General features: G+C 45.4%; 1 protein-coding gene across 1 annotated transcript in view; it reads right to left on the bottom strand.

Moving 5' to 3' along the window:
* The window catches only part of samd11 (sterile alpha motif domain containing 11), a 33,509-nt gene that overhangs the window by 2,033 nt on the left and 11,024 nt on the right, over positions 1–20,452 (bottom strand). Inside the window, exons 3-4 of the mRNA XM_080443818.1 lie at positions 14,345–14,520; positions 3,308–3,417 (exon numbers count right to left, since the gene is read on the bottom strand). Coding sequence (XP_080299944.1) covers positions 3,308–3,417; positions 14,345–14,520 — 286 coding nt within the window. The remainder of the gene's footprint in view (positions 1–3,307; positions 3,418–14,344; positions 14,521–20,452) is intronic.

Below are 20,452 nucleotides of genomic sequence, written 5' to 3'. Positions count from 1 at the left end.
GTTTTAATCACGTCTGTGACATTGAGCTATATATTATATTAATATGTGCTGGAACTTGTGGTGCATCAGGTGAAAGCCGGTATTACACTCGATGGAAACGAGGAAATACAATGGCATTTAGGCACAGATGGGACACTTATTTATTAAACAATAAGGAATAACACAAAAAAGTTGTCGGGTAACATTCGTGGCTTTGGGGTAAGCACTTTATGTTTCGAATTTGCACAGTTATGGAGATGTACGGACCTTAAACACTATTTGCGGAAACAGTTACCTCTGGCTGCCACTTGGGGCTGTGTGTGAAAACTCCGGTGCAGCTTTAATGCTCTAGCGGACGAACATTAGCTAGTCTAGCTAATGTTCATATATCGTATTATCTCATGTTTCTTAAAGGAGAGATCCGCCCATTTTAAGTGTTATCTTTGATGTGTCGCCAATCACTCACCATCATTGAAAGGGACGTTGAGTTATTTCAGAGAGTCCCGTGTCGTGCAGTCCTGTCGACCCCTCCGTGGCATAATGGGAGCCCGTGTAAGAGTGAAAATCGTCTATTATAACCGATGCAAAGTTAGTATTTTCTCTACTACTGCTCATTGTGGAGTCTCATGATACTCAAACGTGTACTGAATGTCGCGAACGAGCTATCGTTCATGCAGAACGAGATGATGCTGGTTGCTTACTTCTTCCACAGACGCCAGGTTCTGTGGAACGTCCATTTCAATGATGGTGAGTGATTAGCGACACATCAAAGATAACACTTAAAATGTCCGGATCTCTCCTTTAAATCAATATTTATCTCTATATTGCTGTCTTTATTTATAGTATACCTGTATATACTCTTGTCCTTATATCTATATCACATACCTCCTATTTAGATGTAAATATCTATAGTTTGACCAACAATTAATTAATTACACAACAAAAGGCCAGTTAGCCTCCCATAGGATCAAGTGTCTAATCTGTCTATACCCTGGCCCTCATCAACCTCTCTCAACTCTGTTTGAACCTGTGTGGGTTTTGGGTGCATGTAACCTGGTGTTGTTGTGTGTCAGTAATTGTGTAAGCATGTGAGCTTGTGATCGCTCGCACACGCTGTTTTTGTCTTTGCCTGTGTATCTGTATATGTGTTTATTATTTGTAGGTGTGAGTCTAATTTCACTGGCAGACAGAAGAATTAAAGCCAGTGGCTGATGGGATTGGACTTGTTTACAGACACCGAGCGAGCCGCTTAAGCAGCCTGTTAAATCTCCCTTTAATGCTCAAACTGACAGATTTGAGAGCGTTGGACCTCCTCTGATGCGGGACACACCGCAGTCATCTGCAGCTCGTTCCTCAGCTCCCCTTCATCTGTTTCTGTCTTCATTCATTAAGATGCCTATTCAACCACATGAACCCTACGTCCCTATTCTGGGGGGCGAATATTCTGCGAAAATAGCAGATCTACACGTTGTGAGCTTGTACATTGCCTATTTTTGGCGAAGATATTTAGTCTAGAGGAGACGGGGGCGGCTTAATATAGACCCCTGGGGGTGGTTAACTTATCAGACAATTAGACTTGCCTTTTAGGGGAGATACGCCTCAACCCCGGGGCCTAAGACACTGGCTGGAACTGGATGTTTAGCTGTCTAATACGGCTGTAAGGAGACCCGCCTACCCACTCCACCCCACCCTATGTTACCAAACTGACTGGTCTTGTTGGGGGGGCGAAATCCGACCCACCCTGAGGTCCGAGTCTCTGGGTGTAGCTGTTGTTTGTGCAGCTTAATAAGGCCGGCGAGACTGACACCTCAAAAGTTCCAACCCTCCACCCATCTACTGTCCACCCCTCCACCCATCTACTGTCCACCCCTCCACCCATCTACTGTCCACCCCTCCACCCATATCTACCGTCCACCCTGCCCCGCGTGATATTAGAGGCACCGTATGCGCAATTAATCTGCCAGACATGAGATCAGAGAGAGAGGGAGAGGGAGATTGGGGGGAGGGTAAAGAGGTGTTGGGCCTGGGATGATTATGCCACTCAGTGCCCCTCAGTGCTAATGGGATAAGAGAGGACAGGGTCATGCCCTGGGCAGCAACAGGGCAATATATTTATTTATATTCAGGTTTTATTTTTGTGCTACAACTTAGAGATATACATTCTACCTCAGTAACCCAGGGAAGGTGCAATTCCACACAAAAATGTTTTTAATTCTCTGTAGTTTATCAATTATTACTACTTAGTACCTTACTTGTATTATAACTTTTATTAACTTATTTATATTAGACCTTTTATTGCTAGTACAGTATGGCGGCGTCTGCCACACTTTTCACTGCACATCATGCTACAAAACGTCTTTGAATCTTGAAACCTGAAATGGACATCTGAGCAAAGAAAGAGATTTCTCATAAATGAACTTGGTGATTTGTTGGCTTCTTGTTTAAATGTAATTTAATTTGTCTGTGGAGTGTGTCCAATTTAATGTGATTCAGTTCACAGGCTAGAACGTCAACACTGTATGTGTGGCTGTCTCAGATCGCTGAAAATATCTACACAATACCAAATTAATTCACATTGAATTGGTTTGTCTCCAGCTCTAAATTTGGGAGATCACATAGAAAACACAGAGAGATAGAATTAACCTGGTGATGTAGAAACATGACTCATTAATTTAGGTTAATTGCTGTATTAATAAAGGACAATCTGTCTCAAGCGCTATGTTTTACACCAAAACAAAACAAAAATCCTCAAGAAGCTCCTTGACAAATATCTGTGATGATACATTGACTGTGTTTCTGTTTATAACTATAAGCCTGTGAGCTTAGCAAACACACCATGGTTCCTATGCACACATAAAACTGGATTAATGGCAAACAAAGCTATTTATTCAGAGGTAATTTAAAAGGGGGGTTAAAGAAAACTCCTGGAGAGCGGTGGAGAATGTGAGAGGAACATTAAGTAATCATCCAGAGAACGACCTTCAGGAATAAGTAATAAGCTTATAGCAATTTGGCAAATTCCCCCAATCAAACAAATTGGAGTAAATGAAAGACGTAATGCAATGTTTACATCTGTTGGAAGGGGGCAAGGGGAAAAGAAGGAAAAGAAAGGAAGAAAAACTCTTGCACATCCTTTTCTTTGCCTGCATTAAATGCAACAACACAGTAAAATTGGGTTATTTTAAATCTGAGAGTGTAAAAGTGGACCACAGGACAGGTCTATGTTCACGCTCTCAGAGTTAAAGTAAAACTCCCAATTTGACCGTGTACCCACTCATGCAGATTTGTGTCCACACACACAAACACACAGCACCAGTGTTTGTCCTACCTGTGTGTCCAGTGCTGGTGCTGTGGTCGGAGACAGACTGGCCCTCGGGCATACCGTGTTGTCTTGTGTGGTGCAGATTGGAGATGATCGTAGAAAGGTCGCTGTCACGACTGCACACACACACACACACACACACACACACACACACACACACACACACACACAAAGAGAGAGAGACACAGAGTTAGCAGAAATCTTAAAGGCCTTACACAAGTGACAGGGACAAATACAGAGAGACAAAAGGACAATACAGATATACACTACTAACCGTAGAAATCCACTATCTTCACAGCATTGTGTCTACATCCTGAATGTACTATGCGACTATTGGCATACAGTAAGTGGCTGAGGTTCTATGTAGAGTAATAGACTGTGACAGACTACTGTATCCAGCACTTTTGGGTCTCATCCCAGCTCATCATAACACATTCATAACTCATAAGTAGTTTAGCAGCTTAAAACCTTATTATGGCTCTATTTGTTATTTGTTATCAATTCCCCAAATCAGCCCTGTGTGAGACAGACAGGCAGTTGAATAATGTGCTATGATATACATCAAGGCATCTTTAGATGGGTGTGGATAATAAGCGTGTTGTATGGAAGACAATAGATGCGGAACAGCGATTGCACAAAACCGATGCATTTTGATCAATATTACATGATGGACGATGAAAATGAACCAGGGGCAAAAAAAAAGGACAGGCGTCAGATTTACAGTATCTTCACCTCAACGGGAAAGCTGCAGTCTAGCTAGACTCTCTGTCTCCCAGAACAACCGCCCCTGTCCTTCGGCACCCCAACGAAGAACGAAAGACGAGAAGAACAAAAGACGACGAGGATAAGAATAAAGAGGAGGAGGAGGTGACGGAGGAGTGGATGGGGAGGTTTAAAGATTAGCGGCAGATCTGGTTGGGGGCCGTTTGCTCCAACAGGCCGGCACCCTCTCTCACCTCCCCGATTGAACGCACAAACATAACACAACAACACAACTGTGTCATGGAGGTATTTCATTCACAATCTGATTACCATGCTGATCGCATTAAAATGGCATAATGATGGAAAATAGGGCTTAAGTGTTTGAGGGAGTGCTGGGTTCAGTCACAGTGTAATGGCCACCAGCTTGCGTGGTAAGAGAGAGAGTTACAGACGTCATTTGGGCAAGGTTTTGGCTCAACATAATGCCGTGGGTTTTCTTTTTTTGTCAAGTGTCTATTGTTCAATCAATGTGCCACCAGTATTACATCATGGAACATCCCAGAAGAAGGGGAGTTCGTAACAGTTCAATAGCAATTGTTTGTTATATTTCACCTCAGCATATGCTAGAATAGTAAAACGTTCTCTGTGTTTATAGATTAGAACCACGTTCATACATGTCAGATTTATGCCTCTTGCAGGGTTAACAAATTGGGCAGTGTTAACTGGACTGCTGCTTTTAACTCGGGCATGTTTTATTGAAAACAGAGCCATCTATGAAGGGGGTCTGGTGTGACAAAGCACAAGGCAGGAGGAGTTCTCTGGGACAGAAGCAGTGAATGGTTCTTATCCGCCACCACTATGACGAGGCCACACTGTTTGCGGCTGCTGGATTTGGGTTTTTTACAGCCCCATGATTACAGGCTCCGGCTGTAATGTCAGGCTGTCGCCCGCCAAGCTGTTTTCCACACGCTAACAGCACAGATGCAGGCAAACGTAGAGGGGAGGGGGCTGACGCTGACTGTGTCGGCTATAGCAGCCACTTCTCAGTCACAGAGAACCGATGACTCTGAAGAAAGACACAGACAAAACAGTCACGACTGGTTGCTAAGCGAGGAGACGCTTGATTTGACCGTGACTGCAAACTTTTCGGGGAATAATGACAGACTTCTGTTAGAAGGCAAGTTGCTAAAATTAGTAGCTAGCTGTCCCTGAACGCCCGACAAGGCTCTTCAAGAGAAAAAAAATGAGGAGACCCTGAGAGTGTGTCTTTGATTGTGTCTGAGGATACTAATGGATAATAATGGCTTTGCATCAGTCTTATAAAAACAGACACACGCACACCCATATGTGTGTGCGCACACACGCACGCGCGCACACCACACACACACACACACCACACACACACACACACAGACACACACACACACACACACACACACACACACACACACACACACACACACACACACACACAAGATACTACTGTGACATAGGAACTACAGACAGTCAGTGTAAAGACCTACAGTAACCACTTCCCTATAACCATACCCTCTGCCCATCAGTCCAAGTGATTCTCCTAATACTGTGCTGAACTTCTCGGAGAGGCTATGTGGTTATTATCCCACAGCAAAGTGGCTGCTCTAAGCCATGAGCAGCAAGGACATTGTTAGTGGGGGTAATTAGTGCTCTTTTCCTGGGCCGTCCCGTCTTGGCCTGGCTAATGAGGGCCCAGCCCCCCCACCCACTCCCCCTCTCTCATCTCTCCCTCTCTGTCATCATCCTTCCCCCTCCCTTCCTCCCTCCCAAAATGTCCAAGGTCACACTCCTAACCCCGAAAGACGGGGGACGGAGTGGGCACAGCGTTTAAGACCAGGTTGCCTGAGTCAGCGGTCCCTGAGGCAAGGTTTATCTGGGCAGAGGGGAGGGGGTGGAGGATGGAGGGCGCAGACCTTGGGGTAGGGTGGGGTGGGGGCTAGGTTACACTGTGGCCGTTGGGCCCGCTGATAGCTAAGAAGGACATGAGCCTTCTTATCATCTAGGTGCACGCCGGAGACAATCATCTCATCCCCGGCTCATCCCTAAACCGGTGAATACCTCCCAACCCCCGCCATCCCTTGTCCATGGTACAGACATTCTGACCCAGATATTGGGATGATTAGTGGCCGGCGCTAATACCCCAAAGTCTGTCATGGACACTCCTGGTGTCCTGCTGTACACTAATGATATCATGACGTTCTCATAGGTAACTGCATTTATATTGCTGTTCTTCCTCTGCTTTACACCAAAGTGAAGTACCGTTGGGAAGTGTGGTAAAATACCAGTAGTCCCAAATGTGATTTTTCCAGCTTTTAATGCCATGTGGAAGCTTTTTGTTACAATTCTAACTTGTATGTTTTTTCCCAATACGAGTTCATGTCACTTATTGACCGACTGACTGACTGACTGGCTGGGTGACTGACTCCGCTTTGTTGAAACATGCATGCATGACTTTGTTATCTGTTCCCTACACATGCCGTGTACAGTGTACACCACAGATGCATAGACTGAGTGTCTGAGTTGAAGCTTTGGTTGACCAGTTGGCCTAACGAACTAGACAATAACACTGTAATCATACCTCCAGGCTATGGGATGTAGTCTATCCTTGGTTGGCCTAACAACAAACTAGCCAATTGCCCAGCAAGACAGCTTGTCTGGAAGCAGTCTCTATTTCACCTACACAGTCCAACAAAAACGATTTCAAATTGCATTTTTGAAATAGTTAATAATGACAAATAGGCCATACAGTTGCTAAATTTGGAATAACGTCACCTCTACAATGGCGAGTTTAAATGTTTGTGGTTGCTACCCTGTCACGTTCAACAATCTGATTGGCCGCCTACACCGGCCGAATGTCGCCACTTCCTGTGTCCGTCATTTCAAATCAAAAACTCTCCAGTTAAACCCTGGCCCTGGTTTTCCTTCCCAATTACTGGCATACTCAAAGTACTACCATGTTAAGACATACTGTATACTCATTAATCATAATTCACCAACGCATATCCGCAGTGGTCTGGCTTAACTAAGCCTGCCCAATCTAGTTTATTCACCGGTAGAAGTTTTTAAAACGTAACCTCAGTTGCTGCCACTAAGGAGGCTTTCCGGTGACGCTGTTGGAACGTTCATTTAGAAAAGGTTGAGGCCCCCTCTACCCTTCAGCGTTCACAACAGTCCAAATGACACGAAAAGCCTCTTTTGTTGGCAAGGGAACAGGTTTACAGAGCGCGGCCCGCTGTGCCCCACTGAGACTTTGGCAAGACACGCCAAGGTACCAGGCCTGGAGGTCACGAGGTGAGTTGGCACAAGCTGGCAGCCTGGGCCACCCTGACGCCATGTCTCACACCACCACTGGGAGAGTGCTGGCAGACAGACAGACAGCGGGTGCTGGGGTGAGGAGTGATGGGGCCAGAGATAGGGAAAGAGAGAAAGGGACGGAGAGACAGAGAGGGACAGAGACAAAGAGAGAGAGAGAGAGAGAGAGAGAGAGAGAGAGAGAGAGAGAGAGAGAGAGAGAGAGAGAGAGAGAGAGAGTAAGAGCAGGGGAGAAAAAGTGAGTTACAGAGAGCGAGAAAGTGTGAGAGAAGGGAGATAGAGAAAGAGCACTCAAACTGTGCCTAACATCTGGTGCTTGCAGGTAGAAGGACCCTCCTCTACCCCCAAGACAATAGACGGACCACACAGCCTCTTCCAAGCCTGCACAGGTGGCCCACAGTGCTGGCTCCAGCAATATTCAAATTCTACCAGGCAATATGTAATATTCAACAACCACAGCACAGAAGAATGCGGAGAAGGAGAGGGAATCGGCAGTGTCTAGCTTCTCCTATCCTTTTGTAAGGAAAAGACAATAAAATGTCAAGAGTTTCGTGTTTAGGGAAAAATATGCATATGTGAGGAAAGGCAAAGCTCAAAGCAGGGAATATGGATCTATATACATTCTATGTTTTGTCTGCTTCCTGTGGACAAAGGAAGACACCATTCTCATGCTGCTCACAGTTGGATCGAAAAGCAGGCTGCCACTGGGATCCCGGCAAGCAGAGGGAGTAATGAATAAATACAGAAATAGATACATAAATAAGTAAGACTAGCCGGGCTCCTCTTGGGCTTCTCCTTGTTGTTCCTCCGCTCTACAAGCTGATGTGAGGTCGATAAGGTAGCCGAGGGAGAGGAGAAATGTACAATGGAAATAAAATATACAGTGGGTCGGCCATGTTGCGTGTGAGTCCTCTCCCAATGCAGCCATGAATTTGCTGCTTGGCGTTGGGTGTTAATTTCGTGTGCGGTCTCATACAGCCGGCTCTCATCCTTACAGTATGATTTCTGTGGTTAAATTCTGCTTCAATTCAGATTGGGCATAGTTATCCTATTTGACGGGTTGCGTTGTCTTTGTACACGATCACATTTATGTGTTGTAATTTGTTTTGCACAAACAGCATTCTGGTTGTACACGAAAATGATACAGGCTCATCATCATGGATTGTTGATATCATCTTTTGACAGGACGGTAACATAAAACAAATGTTGCTCTTCTGGAAACCATAAACTTCTCATTTCAAACCAGCACCAGATCTGCTACTAAACTGCTAGAGCTCTTATGTTGATATCATCTTTTGACAAAAAGATATCGTAAATAGATGCAATATTGTGTTCCGTATATGTGGAAACTATGAACATCTTACGTCAAGCGACACCAAATCTACCACTAAATTGTTGTATTGTAGCTGCGTTGCCATGGAAAACCAAAGTAAACAATGGCAAGCATTTGTGGAGCAAAAAAACCCTTCTAGAAAGCCCTTAAACTTCCAAGCTCAAATTAGCGCTTTGGAGGGCGGCAATTTCCAGGAATTTCTCACTGTCCATGATGCTCTTCCTGGCAAATGGCAACAGCATGGTTGTTCAACAAAGCCAGAGGAGGAAATGTCAAGTACAATAGACGTTCAGAAACTTGACTCATTCATCAGCCCCGTTCCCGTCTCTCTGGCTTCTCTGTGGTAGTCTCTCAGACTGAGCACAACGTACCCATTAACAATATGTGCCAATGCAGATCTAGATAGTGCACATAAAGGACCTAATATCTATATAGAAAGGTGAATGTTAAAGTGAAACTCCAAAAGCACGCCGATACATCAAGCAGACATGGTGTCAATTGGCATTGACATCAGACATAGAGCAGCTTGTCCTTTCTTGTCAGAATCTATGAACACAGAGAATATTCTATCATTTCCAGTTTTACAGATACAGTAGTCACCTCCTCAATACGAGCCTCCCTCAAACATGAACCTGCTGCAAAAGTTCCAGTCCACAGCCAGACACACATACAGTACATAACTTTATATAATACAACTTTCATGGTAGACAAAGAAATAGAAACCCTTAAAACCCTATTGTCTAAAACATATTCAGTATACTACAGTACAGCACGTCCCAGAGCTTTGGGATGTGGATTCTTTGCCAGCTCTACTCCCTACTGAGAGGCTGTTCATAGCACAGGACTGTCTTTACATAAACACACCCAGTGTTAGCCATATCTGGTTAGAGTATGTAGGATGGAAACCAAATGGCTTGATTTGGCTTATATTCTTTGCCCAGGGGTCATCAATATGTCCGTTTGGTTATGTCCATTTGGTTCCATTTGAACACTCTCAGAGTTACAGACCTATTATGGTCATTCAGGGCTAGTTCTCTTTGTGTTTCTGGTAATATTATCATCATTTTGTATGTCCGTGAATTTATTTTAACTTTGACAAAAATGTCCACCACAAGCCAACATGGCGATGACCCCTGTCTTTGCCTATATTGAAGGCATAAGGTCTGTGGCCCTTATGACGGCTCTCCTCCTCCTACCATTTAAACTATTTCGGACAGTGGTTCCCAAACGTTTCCATGCCAAGGACCCCCAAATAGCCATAGCCTCTGGCTGCAGCCACCCTACTGCAAAATGGCTTTAGAAAAGCTTGTAGATAGGCTATTTTAGAAAAAGTGTGAAAATGTTTGAAAACGCTGCTACAATAATGTGTCAATATAATGACATGCCCAAAATAGGCTTACCAGGTCAAAAGTGGTTAAACTAGCACAATATTTTAATATTACTATTATTTATTTATTTATTTTCAATTTCCTCTCCTTTCCAATTGGCCCCCCTGTTACCCTCCTGGGGGGCATTCCAGTCTCAAGTGGCCCCCAGTTTGAAAACCTGAGACCTAAACTACTTAGGTTACTTACTGTAGTAACCGTTACTACAATACATAAGTATACAGCATTTTCCCCCACAATTGATAGATTAGCAGAATCTGTAAAGGTAAAAAAATGTATTAATAACCACTCTGCATAATATTGCATGATTAAAAATCAGGGAAAATGCCTACGTTTATTTTGGCGGAAGTGTATGGGGGCGGTTCCTTTAAAAAACAAAAATACCTAGAGGGTGGTGCCATCTGAAAGGCAGACGTCAGCAGGTGTACGTTTTAAAATCCATGGTGGTTGCTTGGTAATTACCCAGACTCTCAGTCAGCACTTTTCAATCAAAGCCTTGTTATCTACAGCCAACTGAAACAAACACTCAGGTAGACTTGCCCTTGAGTAAGACACTAAAGCCTACCTCCATCAGTTACCTCCATCAAATATTTAGGGTCACCAAGATGAATTCCATGAATCAGACTTTAAACACTTAAGTGTAAATTAAAAAAAGTTTCTCAAACTTTATATTCACAAAACATCGCTTCGTAACGCATTGTGAGCTTATAGATCTGCTATTTTCGCATTTGTCTTTGAAAAATCTTGCCCAAAATAGAGACATTAGGGTTAAAGTTGTTAAGGGACAGGGGCAGCAACCCTCACTGTCAATTCTTGAATACACAGCCCAGAAATGTGTATTGTGATGTGATTTGACTCGATGCGACTCTATAGGGTGCAACCAGGTACTGTGTTCCCTTCACGTGTCACTGAAATTGACAGAAGTACACGAAGGGAGTGTCCCTGTACGTCCTGTTATGATGTAGTTATGACAGTTGAAAGGCTGTCCCCATGACTTTCTGTTGGGTCATTACAGAGGCTCAGGACGTGGCTTGGCTCCGCTTCAGCCGGGAGCCGCTCTGCGCTGACTCAGCAGGAGAAATGCTCGCTCGTGGAAGGCCTACTAAACTAATCGCCCGTAAAGCTGGTGGCCATTAACATTAATCAGGTTAAAAGATGTAGCGGACAGGGCTTATAATGAACTTGACAAGGCGTCCTCAAGGATGATGAGCTATATGAAGACACCGCTTGTCGACACCGATGCTGCTGGCAGAACCTGTGCCGAATGCAAAGCCAGCAGGAGAGCACTTGAGTTGGATACAGGATAGGTGGGCACAAGAGACATCTGGGCACCTCGATGTAAAATAGGCTATTTTGTCCAAAATGTAAAGAAAATTCATATTTGAAAAATGGTCTTAAGTAATGTAAAGTATACATGAAGTGAACATGCACGGTACATCATTATTATCTTCTTGTTTATGCCCCAAAATGACTGGATATACAGGTTTTGTAGCAATTTGTTGCAATTGTAGAAATATTAGACCTTATTGTCGAATTATTAAGCATGTTCTAATCATGTATACTTTACTTTAAAACCTTTTCCAAATATTACATTTATTAACATTTTGGACAAAATAGGCAATTTTACATCGAGGTGCCCAGATGTCCCTAGTGCCCACCTATCCTGTTACCCTTGAGCTATCCCGAACGCCTACAGTGTGTCACACAAAGTGACGAGAGAAGCTTCTGTTGGTGTTGGTGTGGTGTGCGGAATATCAGAAAAATAATGACTAATAAAATGCAATCTTTATCACACGTAATGATAGTACCTCCAACGACTCTTCTTCCAACGAGTCTTCATATTTGTATTGAAGACGATACAGCTTAAGCTTGAGTTATACTTGGTTGAGCATTGTGTCACGCACCGGAAAAAGCAGATCTACAAGCTCACAACGAGTCACACTGTGATGCGTGGCGAGCTTGTAGATCGTCTATTTTCGGTGCACGACACCGGCACGCAACGTTTTACTCAGGCTTTAGTGGTAATTTGCTCCACAATTAGCATTTTCACATTGTTATAAAATACGATTATGAACCAATAATTGCCACATGTTGGTGTGGTGTCATGAATATGTCAGTTTGTGACTTACAAAACAGAACAAATTGCATCGACCAAGAGGGTGTGAAACAGTGCTTCCGCTACACTGTAAAATCCTCAATGGTAATTCATCCATTTGCAACTCAAAAATGTACATATGTACATTCATCCACTATCATAAAGTTAAATTAACACCCACACGCACAACCGTCCACGCTGTATTTTTCACCATCCACTGGCCAAATCCAATTTGATAAGACCCCTCTACGACTCACTTACGAAGCCTGCGGTCAATGGAAATCACATTTCCGTGATTGGACATCCCATTATCCCCGTTTCTCCCAATGCCCGCCCGTGCTGGGCGGGGGATAAAGCGTGGGGCCCAGACGGATGCTCGGGACAGACCGGAGCTGCTACGGCTCCAGCAAGTCCGCCGCCTTTCAAAGGGGGTAAAAGCCTGACATATTAGTCATAAGTGTTCTTTAAATTCATTATCGTCTTAGCGCGCTGGCGGCACAAGTGTCAGGGGGAGGGGAAGCCCTGTCTCAAACAAGGTTAGTGGATCCATTTAAAGGCCTCACAGTTGCCGCGCTGTCCTCTGTGTCACACGCCAGCCTCGAGACATGAAAAACATCCCCCGACTGTAATGAGGTTGCACAAGCTGCTTATAATGCAGCGGGGGGATTTTCAGAGGTTAATCAATGAACAGATTCTGCATTATGTTTTATCCCCCCCCCCCTATACTCTGCCTGCTTTCTGAGTCATAGGAATCTGTTTATAAGTAAACACATAGCATGCCAGGTGATGAAAGAAAATGACGTTTCACATGGATCAAAGGGCTAATGTGAAGGGGAGAGGAATTTAGTTTTTATAAAGTATTAATTTGAATTATTTTCACTTGTCTTTCTAGCAAATGCAAATATTCAATACCATCAGAGTAAGCCAGAAAGAGCTGTCATCGATGAAACTCATTTCACTCATTTTAATGTGGTGACCTCGCCATAACCCTGCCTGTGTACAGCATATGAGCTTGCTGTGTGCATGGCGCACGTGTGCGTGTGCGTGTGTGTGTGTGTGTGTGTGTGTGTGTGTGTGTGTGTGTGTGTGTGTCCATCTTTCTGCATAAAGCCAGATGCACCATGACTTGGCAGGAGTAACATAAACCAGCTTAACAATTAACACAACATAGCTCACCAAAACAATTAACATGCATGTCATACAGTAGCTTAAAACCTGGGTAGCTCCACACGTCTCTACTGTACATCATCAAACAAACCACTGAAGCCATGTCATGAGCTGTCATGACCTTTAATGTAAAAATGTATATATCAGACCATTCTTCTGCATTATGTTATATATATATATTTTTTTTTCTCTCCTGCTCTTACTCCATCTCTCTCCTCTCCCTTCTCACGAAAAAACAACAAAATGATGGAACGCACATGAAAAAAAAGGATTTCATCCACTTTTTTTACACCCATAAACCTGTGATGTGACAATAAAATGGAACCAAATGGTCCCATAAGGGTGTGTTAAATTAACACTGAGGATTGTATAGTGTATAGAGAGATAAAAAGGGATAAAAAAAGAGTCCCAGAGATCAAAATCGTATCAAATGGGGTTCTGTGGGCTAATGCACACAACATTACGGGTCCTTGAAACTAAAACGGTTGAGAATCACTGCTTGAAGCCAGTGTTTCTCAAACATTTCCAGGTCAAAGACTGTAATGTAATATTTTGTGCCAGGGACCCCCATAAGAGAATATTTGTCAACATTTGTCAACATTTATTGAAAATAGCGGATCTTTAAGCTGGCTAATTATTTATATTGAATAGCCGAAAAATAAAATAGGGCTTAATTGTTTAAACTGTTTGCTCTGGAACCCCCTCCAGGACCTCTGGGGGTCCCCGGACCCCTTTGAGAACCAATGTTTTAGGTTATATAAAAGCAATGCATGAAGAAGATAGTGTAGGTGCAGGACAAACAGCAGTATCACAAGAGGAAATAAAGTCTGCACACTGGTAATGCTGCAAAAGCCCCGCTGTATTCTTATTGCCGTCAACGTTTCGATCACTCAGTGATCTTCATCGGGACGTATAAGTCGACAGCAATCAAAAAGCGTCAGGGCTTTCGCAGCATTGCCAGCGTGCAGACTTTATTTCTTCTTGTATAAAAGCAATGGCCACAGAATCCTCACCTCTTTCTCATGATACTGTAATGCAGCTCGTCCTCTTGCTTGATGTGGGCATGGTCCCCACTGGCCCGCTCACTGCCCTCGCTGTCGTCACTGCTGAAAATGGAGGCCAGCTCCTTCTTGGGCACGCGGTTCGGGGGCAGGGGGATGGTGCGCTTCTCTGCCAAGCGCCCACGGTTCTGCACAACAAGCCACACGAAGAAAGGGGGACATTTTAGGAACAACAGTTCTCAGCTATCAGCACGCAGTAAAAAAAATCCTCCTGTGTGAATTGAATTCACAGAGTGTACAATCACCATTTGTACCAAGTGTACACTCTCTAAGTTAATGGATAAATGAACAGTGAGGATGTTGCTGTGCAGACGGAGAAATTCTAACTTGCACCTATTGCTTAACATAGCCTAGATGGTGATCGAGAGAACTGTGTACGGCTTTGGAATGGAAATGCACGGCCCACTGGGTTCGCGGTGTCCACCATATTAAACACCGCTCACACTGGGTGGGCAGAGAAGATTAATGTCATCTGTGTCAGTTGAAGTATTTCACACAAGTATAATTATGAGCGTCAATTAATGCACTCCAAGCCTATGCATTATATACAGTATTATACTTTACAGCATATGTGTCATCGAGGCAACCGGTTTGCTAACTTAAGGCAACTAAAGGTACATCCAAATGGAAGGGTCCATTTCAGTCCATTTTTACACCCTTAGAGGAAACTTTTTTTTTTTACTGTGTGCAACACTGCCAACAGTGAATTGTAGTATCAAATCACGAAGTCAACTTTTCTATTGTGTAATAATATAAATAAAACTATAAATCACCCTGACAGTGAGATGATCTGGGGTCGTGCTTTTAGCTGCTTCTGGAGGGGGGGGGGCACAAAGTTCCCATGAGCACAAGGGGGGTACAAGGGATGAGAAGAGGAGGAGTGTGGCCCTAGGGGCTTTAGGAAGTGAAGCTGCGCGACCTTTAATGTGACCTGAAGAGGTCACTGCAGATTAACATGGCCCTATCAAAGACACAACTGGATGGAATGATGCAGAGAAAGGAGGGGTGGGGGGGGGGGGGGGTGAGAGGAGATAGGAGCACGAGAGAGTGAAAGTAAGGGGGGATGGAAGGACAGAAGAGAGGAGATAGAAATGGAAGAGCGGTAGAAAGAAACTGAAAAGAAAATGGAACTTGAAAATGAGAGGGTGAGAAAAGCGGAGGGAGGAATGGAAGGATGGAAGGAGAGAGTTGGTTGGGGGGGGCAAATAAAAGGTCTAATGGAGAGAGAGACAGAAAGAGCGCAGGGAGGGGATGTGGAAGGAAGGAAAATAATCAGCACAAAAAGAGGATAGAGATCAAATATAGAAATGAAAGAGACTGTGGTGGGCCAAACATGAGAGAGAGAGAGAGAGAGAGAGAGAGAGAGAGAGAGAGAGAGAGAGAGAGAGAGAGAGAGAGAGAGAGAGAGAGAGAGAGAGAAAGAAAGAAAGAAAGGGAGGGAGAGAGGGAGGGAGAGAGAGAGATAGAGAGAGAACAAGAGAGACACCCACAGAGGGAAGGTCTGTCCACTAGAGTAGAGTGGACTTCACTTTGAAACAACCCCCCCCCCCCTATCTCTCTTCTCTCTCTGGCTTCCCTTCCTATGTCTCGGCTCTGATTCCCGGACGCCTCCAAGCCCTGCAGCTATCCCTTCTACCACACGCAAACCTCACTACCCCCCCGCCCCCCCCCCCCACCGCCCCTCTCTCCCTCCCTCCCTCTCCCTCCCCCCCTCCCTCCCTCGCTCCTCTCCTGCCATCCCAGGAGGGGCGGCAGCTTGAGTGGCAGGCAGGGGCAAGACGAGGAGGGGAGGTTTGGTTGGAGGTGGAGGGGTGGGGCGCTGGGGGTGGGGAGGTAGGCTTGTAGCCAAAAGGCAAACAGGTGCAGCCCCTCTGGAAGTCTTTCAAGTGGCAGACATTAAAAAAAGGAAAGAAAAAAAAAGTTGGGAGGGGGGGAGGGGGTGAAAACATCCCTCTAGGTCTAGGATGAGCAGGCTGCAGAGTTCTGCACATTACACTCCCCCCCCCACCCCACCCCTCCGACATGCACACACACACACATCTTTCTTTGCCTTGTTGCCAGAAAGAAGTTTCTTCACATTTTCTTTTTCTTTTCCTTTCCACAGGCGGATGTGTAGAGAGAGCGGCGGCTTTGTACAAAGTTCACTTCTTCACTGTTAGAGGACAGTGGCTTACTTTCTGATAGTTCTTCTTGCTCGCCTGCTTCCTGCGCACATACGAGAGGCCCTGGCACTGCTGTTGGAAGTTCAACTCCAGCAGTGTGGCTGAGACTGGGTGGGGGGGGTGGGGGAGGTGGGCGCTAACTCAAGACAAATAAAAACAATAGTCGCACGCAGAACTAACCACATCAACATCTGTCAGAGCAGCGCAGTCACGCGGTCACACGCACACACACAAACACCTGTTAAATACACAGATTCTGCCTCAACGTCGCTCACTCACTCACTGTAACAGTGCATAACCACACTCTCCATTATACGCACACACACACACACACACATGCACGCGCACACACACACACACACACACACACACAGTCACACACACGCACACACACACACACACACACACACACACACACACACACACACACACACACACACACAAAAATCCTCTCTCTCTCTCTCTCTCTCACACACACACCTGTTCCTGCTCCTTAGAATTCCCCTCCGAGGCAGGGGATTTTACTCAGAGCATGCCAACAGTATAGTGTATACAAGAATAGTTTGTGTAAGGGCGGCCGTCACTGTGGCTCCGTGTGTGTGTATTTGTGTGCGAGTGTTTGTGAGAGTGCAGACAGCCACCCACATGGCCGTGACATACCCGGGCGGACAGCCCTCCCCATTTCCCACTGCCCTCCTCTCTCTCTCTCTCTCTCTCTCTCTCTCTCTCTCTCTCTCTCTCTCTCTCTCTCTCTCTCTCTCCCTACCCTCCCCCCCACCCTCCTCTCTCTCCTCCCGGAAAGCCCCGATCCTTTCTTTAGCAGCACTGACGCAGAACCGGGGGTGAGCACCCACTGCTTCCGGCAACACTTCCGCAGCGCGGGGGAGGCCTCTCCGAAACAAAACATGAAACAAACAGACCCCTGGCTGCCCACGTAGGAGTGCTCAGAGGAAGGGCGCTCAGCTCGCCAAAAAAAAAAGAAAACACACACACACACACACACGTGCGTGTGCTCGCAAGTGTGTGCATATGCGCAAGAAAAAAGACACACAGAAAGAGAGAGAGAGAGCGAGAGAGAGAGAGTTGAGGCAACCTTGCTGTGTGTGGTCAACCTCCTTTCAGCCATGGAAAAAAGTCTCTCATAAACGTCCCGCTAAAAGCACCTCTATGAATATCGCCTCCCACGCTTTCTGTCTGACAGTCAGGCAGCCAAGAAATATATCTGGGCTTCACATTTACACACATACGAAGGGACAGGCACACACAATCACATGCACACGCACACACGCGCACACACACACACACACACACACACACACACACACTCAGAAGCAGGCTACCGCACGACAAATTGACTGTGAAAAATAACAACACACTGAGCACCTTAGACATGAAGGTCCAGATGAGGTTGAGTAGAATGAAACATAATGAAAGAAAATGAAAATTTGTATTAGTTAGCCCAACTGGGAAATAAATAATAAGTAGCTATAGTAGAAAGTTGATCTTAAGGAGTCATGCTACTAGTTTCTCTGACTCTGTTCATCTATGTGAACTTCTTCATAAAGACGTATGGCTGAAATATTACGTTTTATTGATCAATATCAAATAGAAGTATGTTAGATTGTGGTAATACGGTAGATATTTCATCTGAAAGTTAACTTACAAACACACACAAACGTATTAATGTATGTCTAAATTGAGAAAATCTATATTCAGTCCTCATGATGTGACTGTGATTTAAAACTTATCATGGTGTCCAGTGTACAGGCATAACATTGCTTGTCTCTTGAAAAGCTGATGTAAAGCTGAAAGATGGACTCTTCCACACTAAAGCACATGTTTCAGGCTAGTGTTCAGAATAGCTTCATGGGAGGTGATTTTAACTCTAGGAGATGTGAAATGGTTGACTTCAAAGACAAATAAAATGAGCCCCTGTTGAAACATCACATTGGCCGGTCCATATGATAAATGGCATAAAGGCATCAATAGATTTTTTCATAGCTCTGTGTGGCCAGCTGAATTCGTACCAATATATTGTTTAGAAAACAGCAAAATGACCTTGTAATTGCTTGTTTCTGGCTTTTTTTAAAACAGGTTATCAAATGGAAAACAATACAGGCCAATAGTGCAGTTGTTTGTTTGCCAGCCAGGGCTTCTAAACCCGAGCAGAAATTATAAGGCAATCTAATATTTTCTCCAAATTTATTTCAGACTTTTAAATGAGCTCTTGGTGGAAAAGGAAGACTAATGTGTTTTTTTTCCCTCTCCTTGCGTTATTTCCTGAAAGGTGCAGTACCCCGCCGCTGGCTCCAACCAGCATTAGCACGCACACACGCACACACACACACACACACACACACACACACACACACACACACACACACACACATACACACACACACAGCGGTAGCCGCCCGTGACATTCCTGCAGCTGCGGCGCTCTTTCTCTCGCACGCGCCCCCCCAGCGATCTCCCTGGGGACGAATGCCTAATGAGTCACGCGCCTGTCTGCCGTTACCTCTCAGCGTGTGTGTGTGTGTGTGTGTGTGTGTGTGTGTGTGTGTGTGTGTGTGTGTGTGTGTGTGTGTGTGTGTGTGTGTGTGTGTGTGTGTACATACGCGTGCGTGTGTGCGTGGAGGCGGGATGGCGGGCCGACTTGGCGCGAGTGCTAGGGGAGAGGGGGAGGGGGAGTTGAGGAGACGACAGGGAAGGAAGGGAGAGAGAGAAAAAAGCCAGAGAGAGGGAGGGAGGGAGGGAGAGAGGAGGGGAGGGGTAGAACGCAGTCGTTACCACGTTCACATAAGAGTGCTGAAACGGGGCCAAAACAAACATTTTGTGTGCTGTGTTTGCGTGAGCCCGAGATCCACTGCATCACAAAATACAAATTATACTTCTTACTTTGTTTACTCTTGCCTGCTTATCTGCGACTCACCCACACACAGTGGTGTCTTGAGAATCTCACAGATAGAAAGGGTGATTATAGTCTAATTTATATTGTTGACACTGTTGAACAACAGTGTCCGTTGTTTCCGTCATGCGACACAAAATACAAATCAGGCTCAAGGGGGCAAAATGTGTCGATATTAGACAAATCAATTTGTCCTCTGTAATAACAAATGCGGACTGCACTGAATGCGGACTGCACTGAACATTTTTAAATAATGTGAACTATGTGAATTACACTGAAATCTTCAGCGCAAGAACTCAGCACATAGACACTTTTAATTATAGTGGTGAAGGGAAAACAGTGTGATTATGCGTGTGTGTGTGTGTGTGTGTGTGTGTGTGTGTGTGTGTGTGTGTGTGTGTGTGTGTGTGTGTGTGTGTGTGTACACAGACTAGAGGCAACACTTGGCTGTTCTAGGCAGAGTGAAAGAGAGGGAGAGAGAGAGAGAGAAAGAGCGAGAGAGAGAGAGAGAGAGAGAAAAACAAGTGAGAAAGCACTGTGGGGAGGACAGGCATGCGACCAAGCAGGGCTCCCCTCCATCCACACACACATACACACACACGCACGCACGCAAGCACACACACACACACACACACACAAACACACAAACGAAAACTTCCCTCTGGCTCCCTACTTCCCTTGTACACACACACACACACACACACACACACACACACACACACACACACACACACACACACACACACACACACACACACACACACACACACACACACACACACACACACGCTTTCCTGCCCCCTCGGCCCCCACGCGCTGAGCTGAGCGGGCGGTTGCAGCCCACTGGAGCGACGCAGAGCGAGGGAGGAGGAGGAGGGGGAGGGGGAGGGGGGGTGCACAGAGGGCGAGAGGCGGCGGGGGGAGGGGGGGGGGTGCATCGAGGGCGAGAGGCGGCGAGGAGGGCTGGAGGGGCGCTGGGGGGCGGGTGGG

Source organism: Gymnoscopelus braueri, assembly GCF_963280865.1.
Source record: "Gymnoscopelus braueri genome assembly, chromosome: 12".
Lineage (NCBI taxonomy): Eukaryota > Metazoa > Chordata > Actinopteri > Myctophiformes > Myctophidae > Gymnoscopelus > Gymnoscopelus braueri.
The sequence above is the reverse complement of the archived record's forward strand: the minus strand, read 5'-3'. Positions and strand labels throughout refer to the sequence as shown.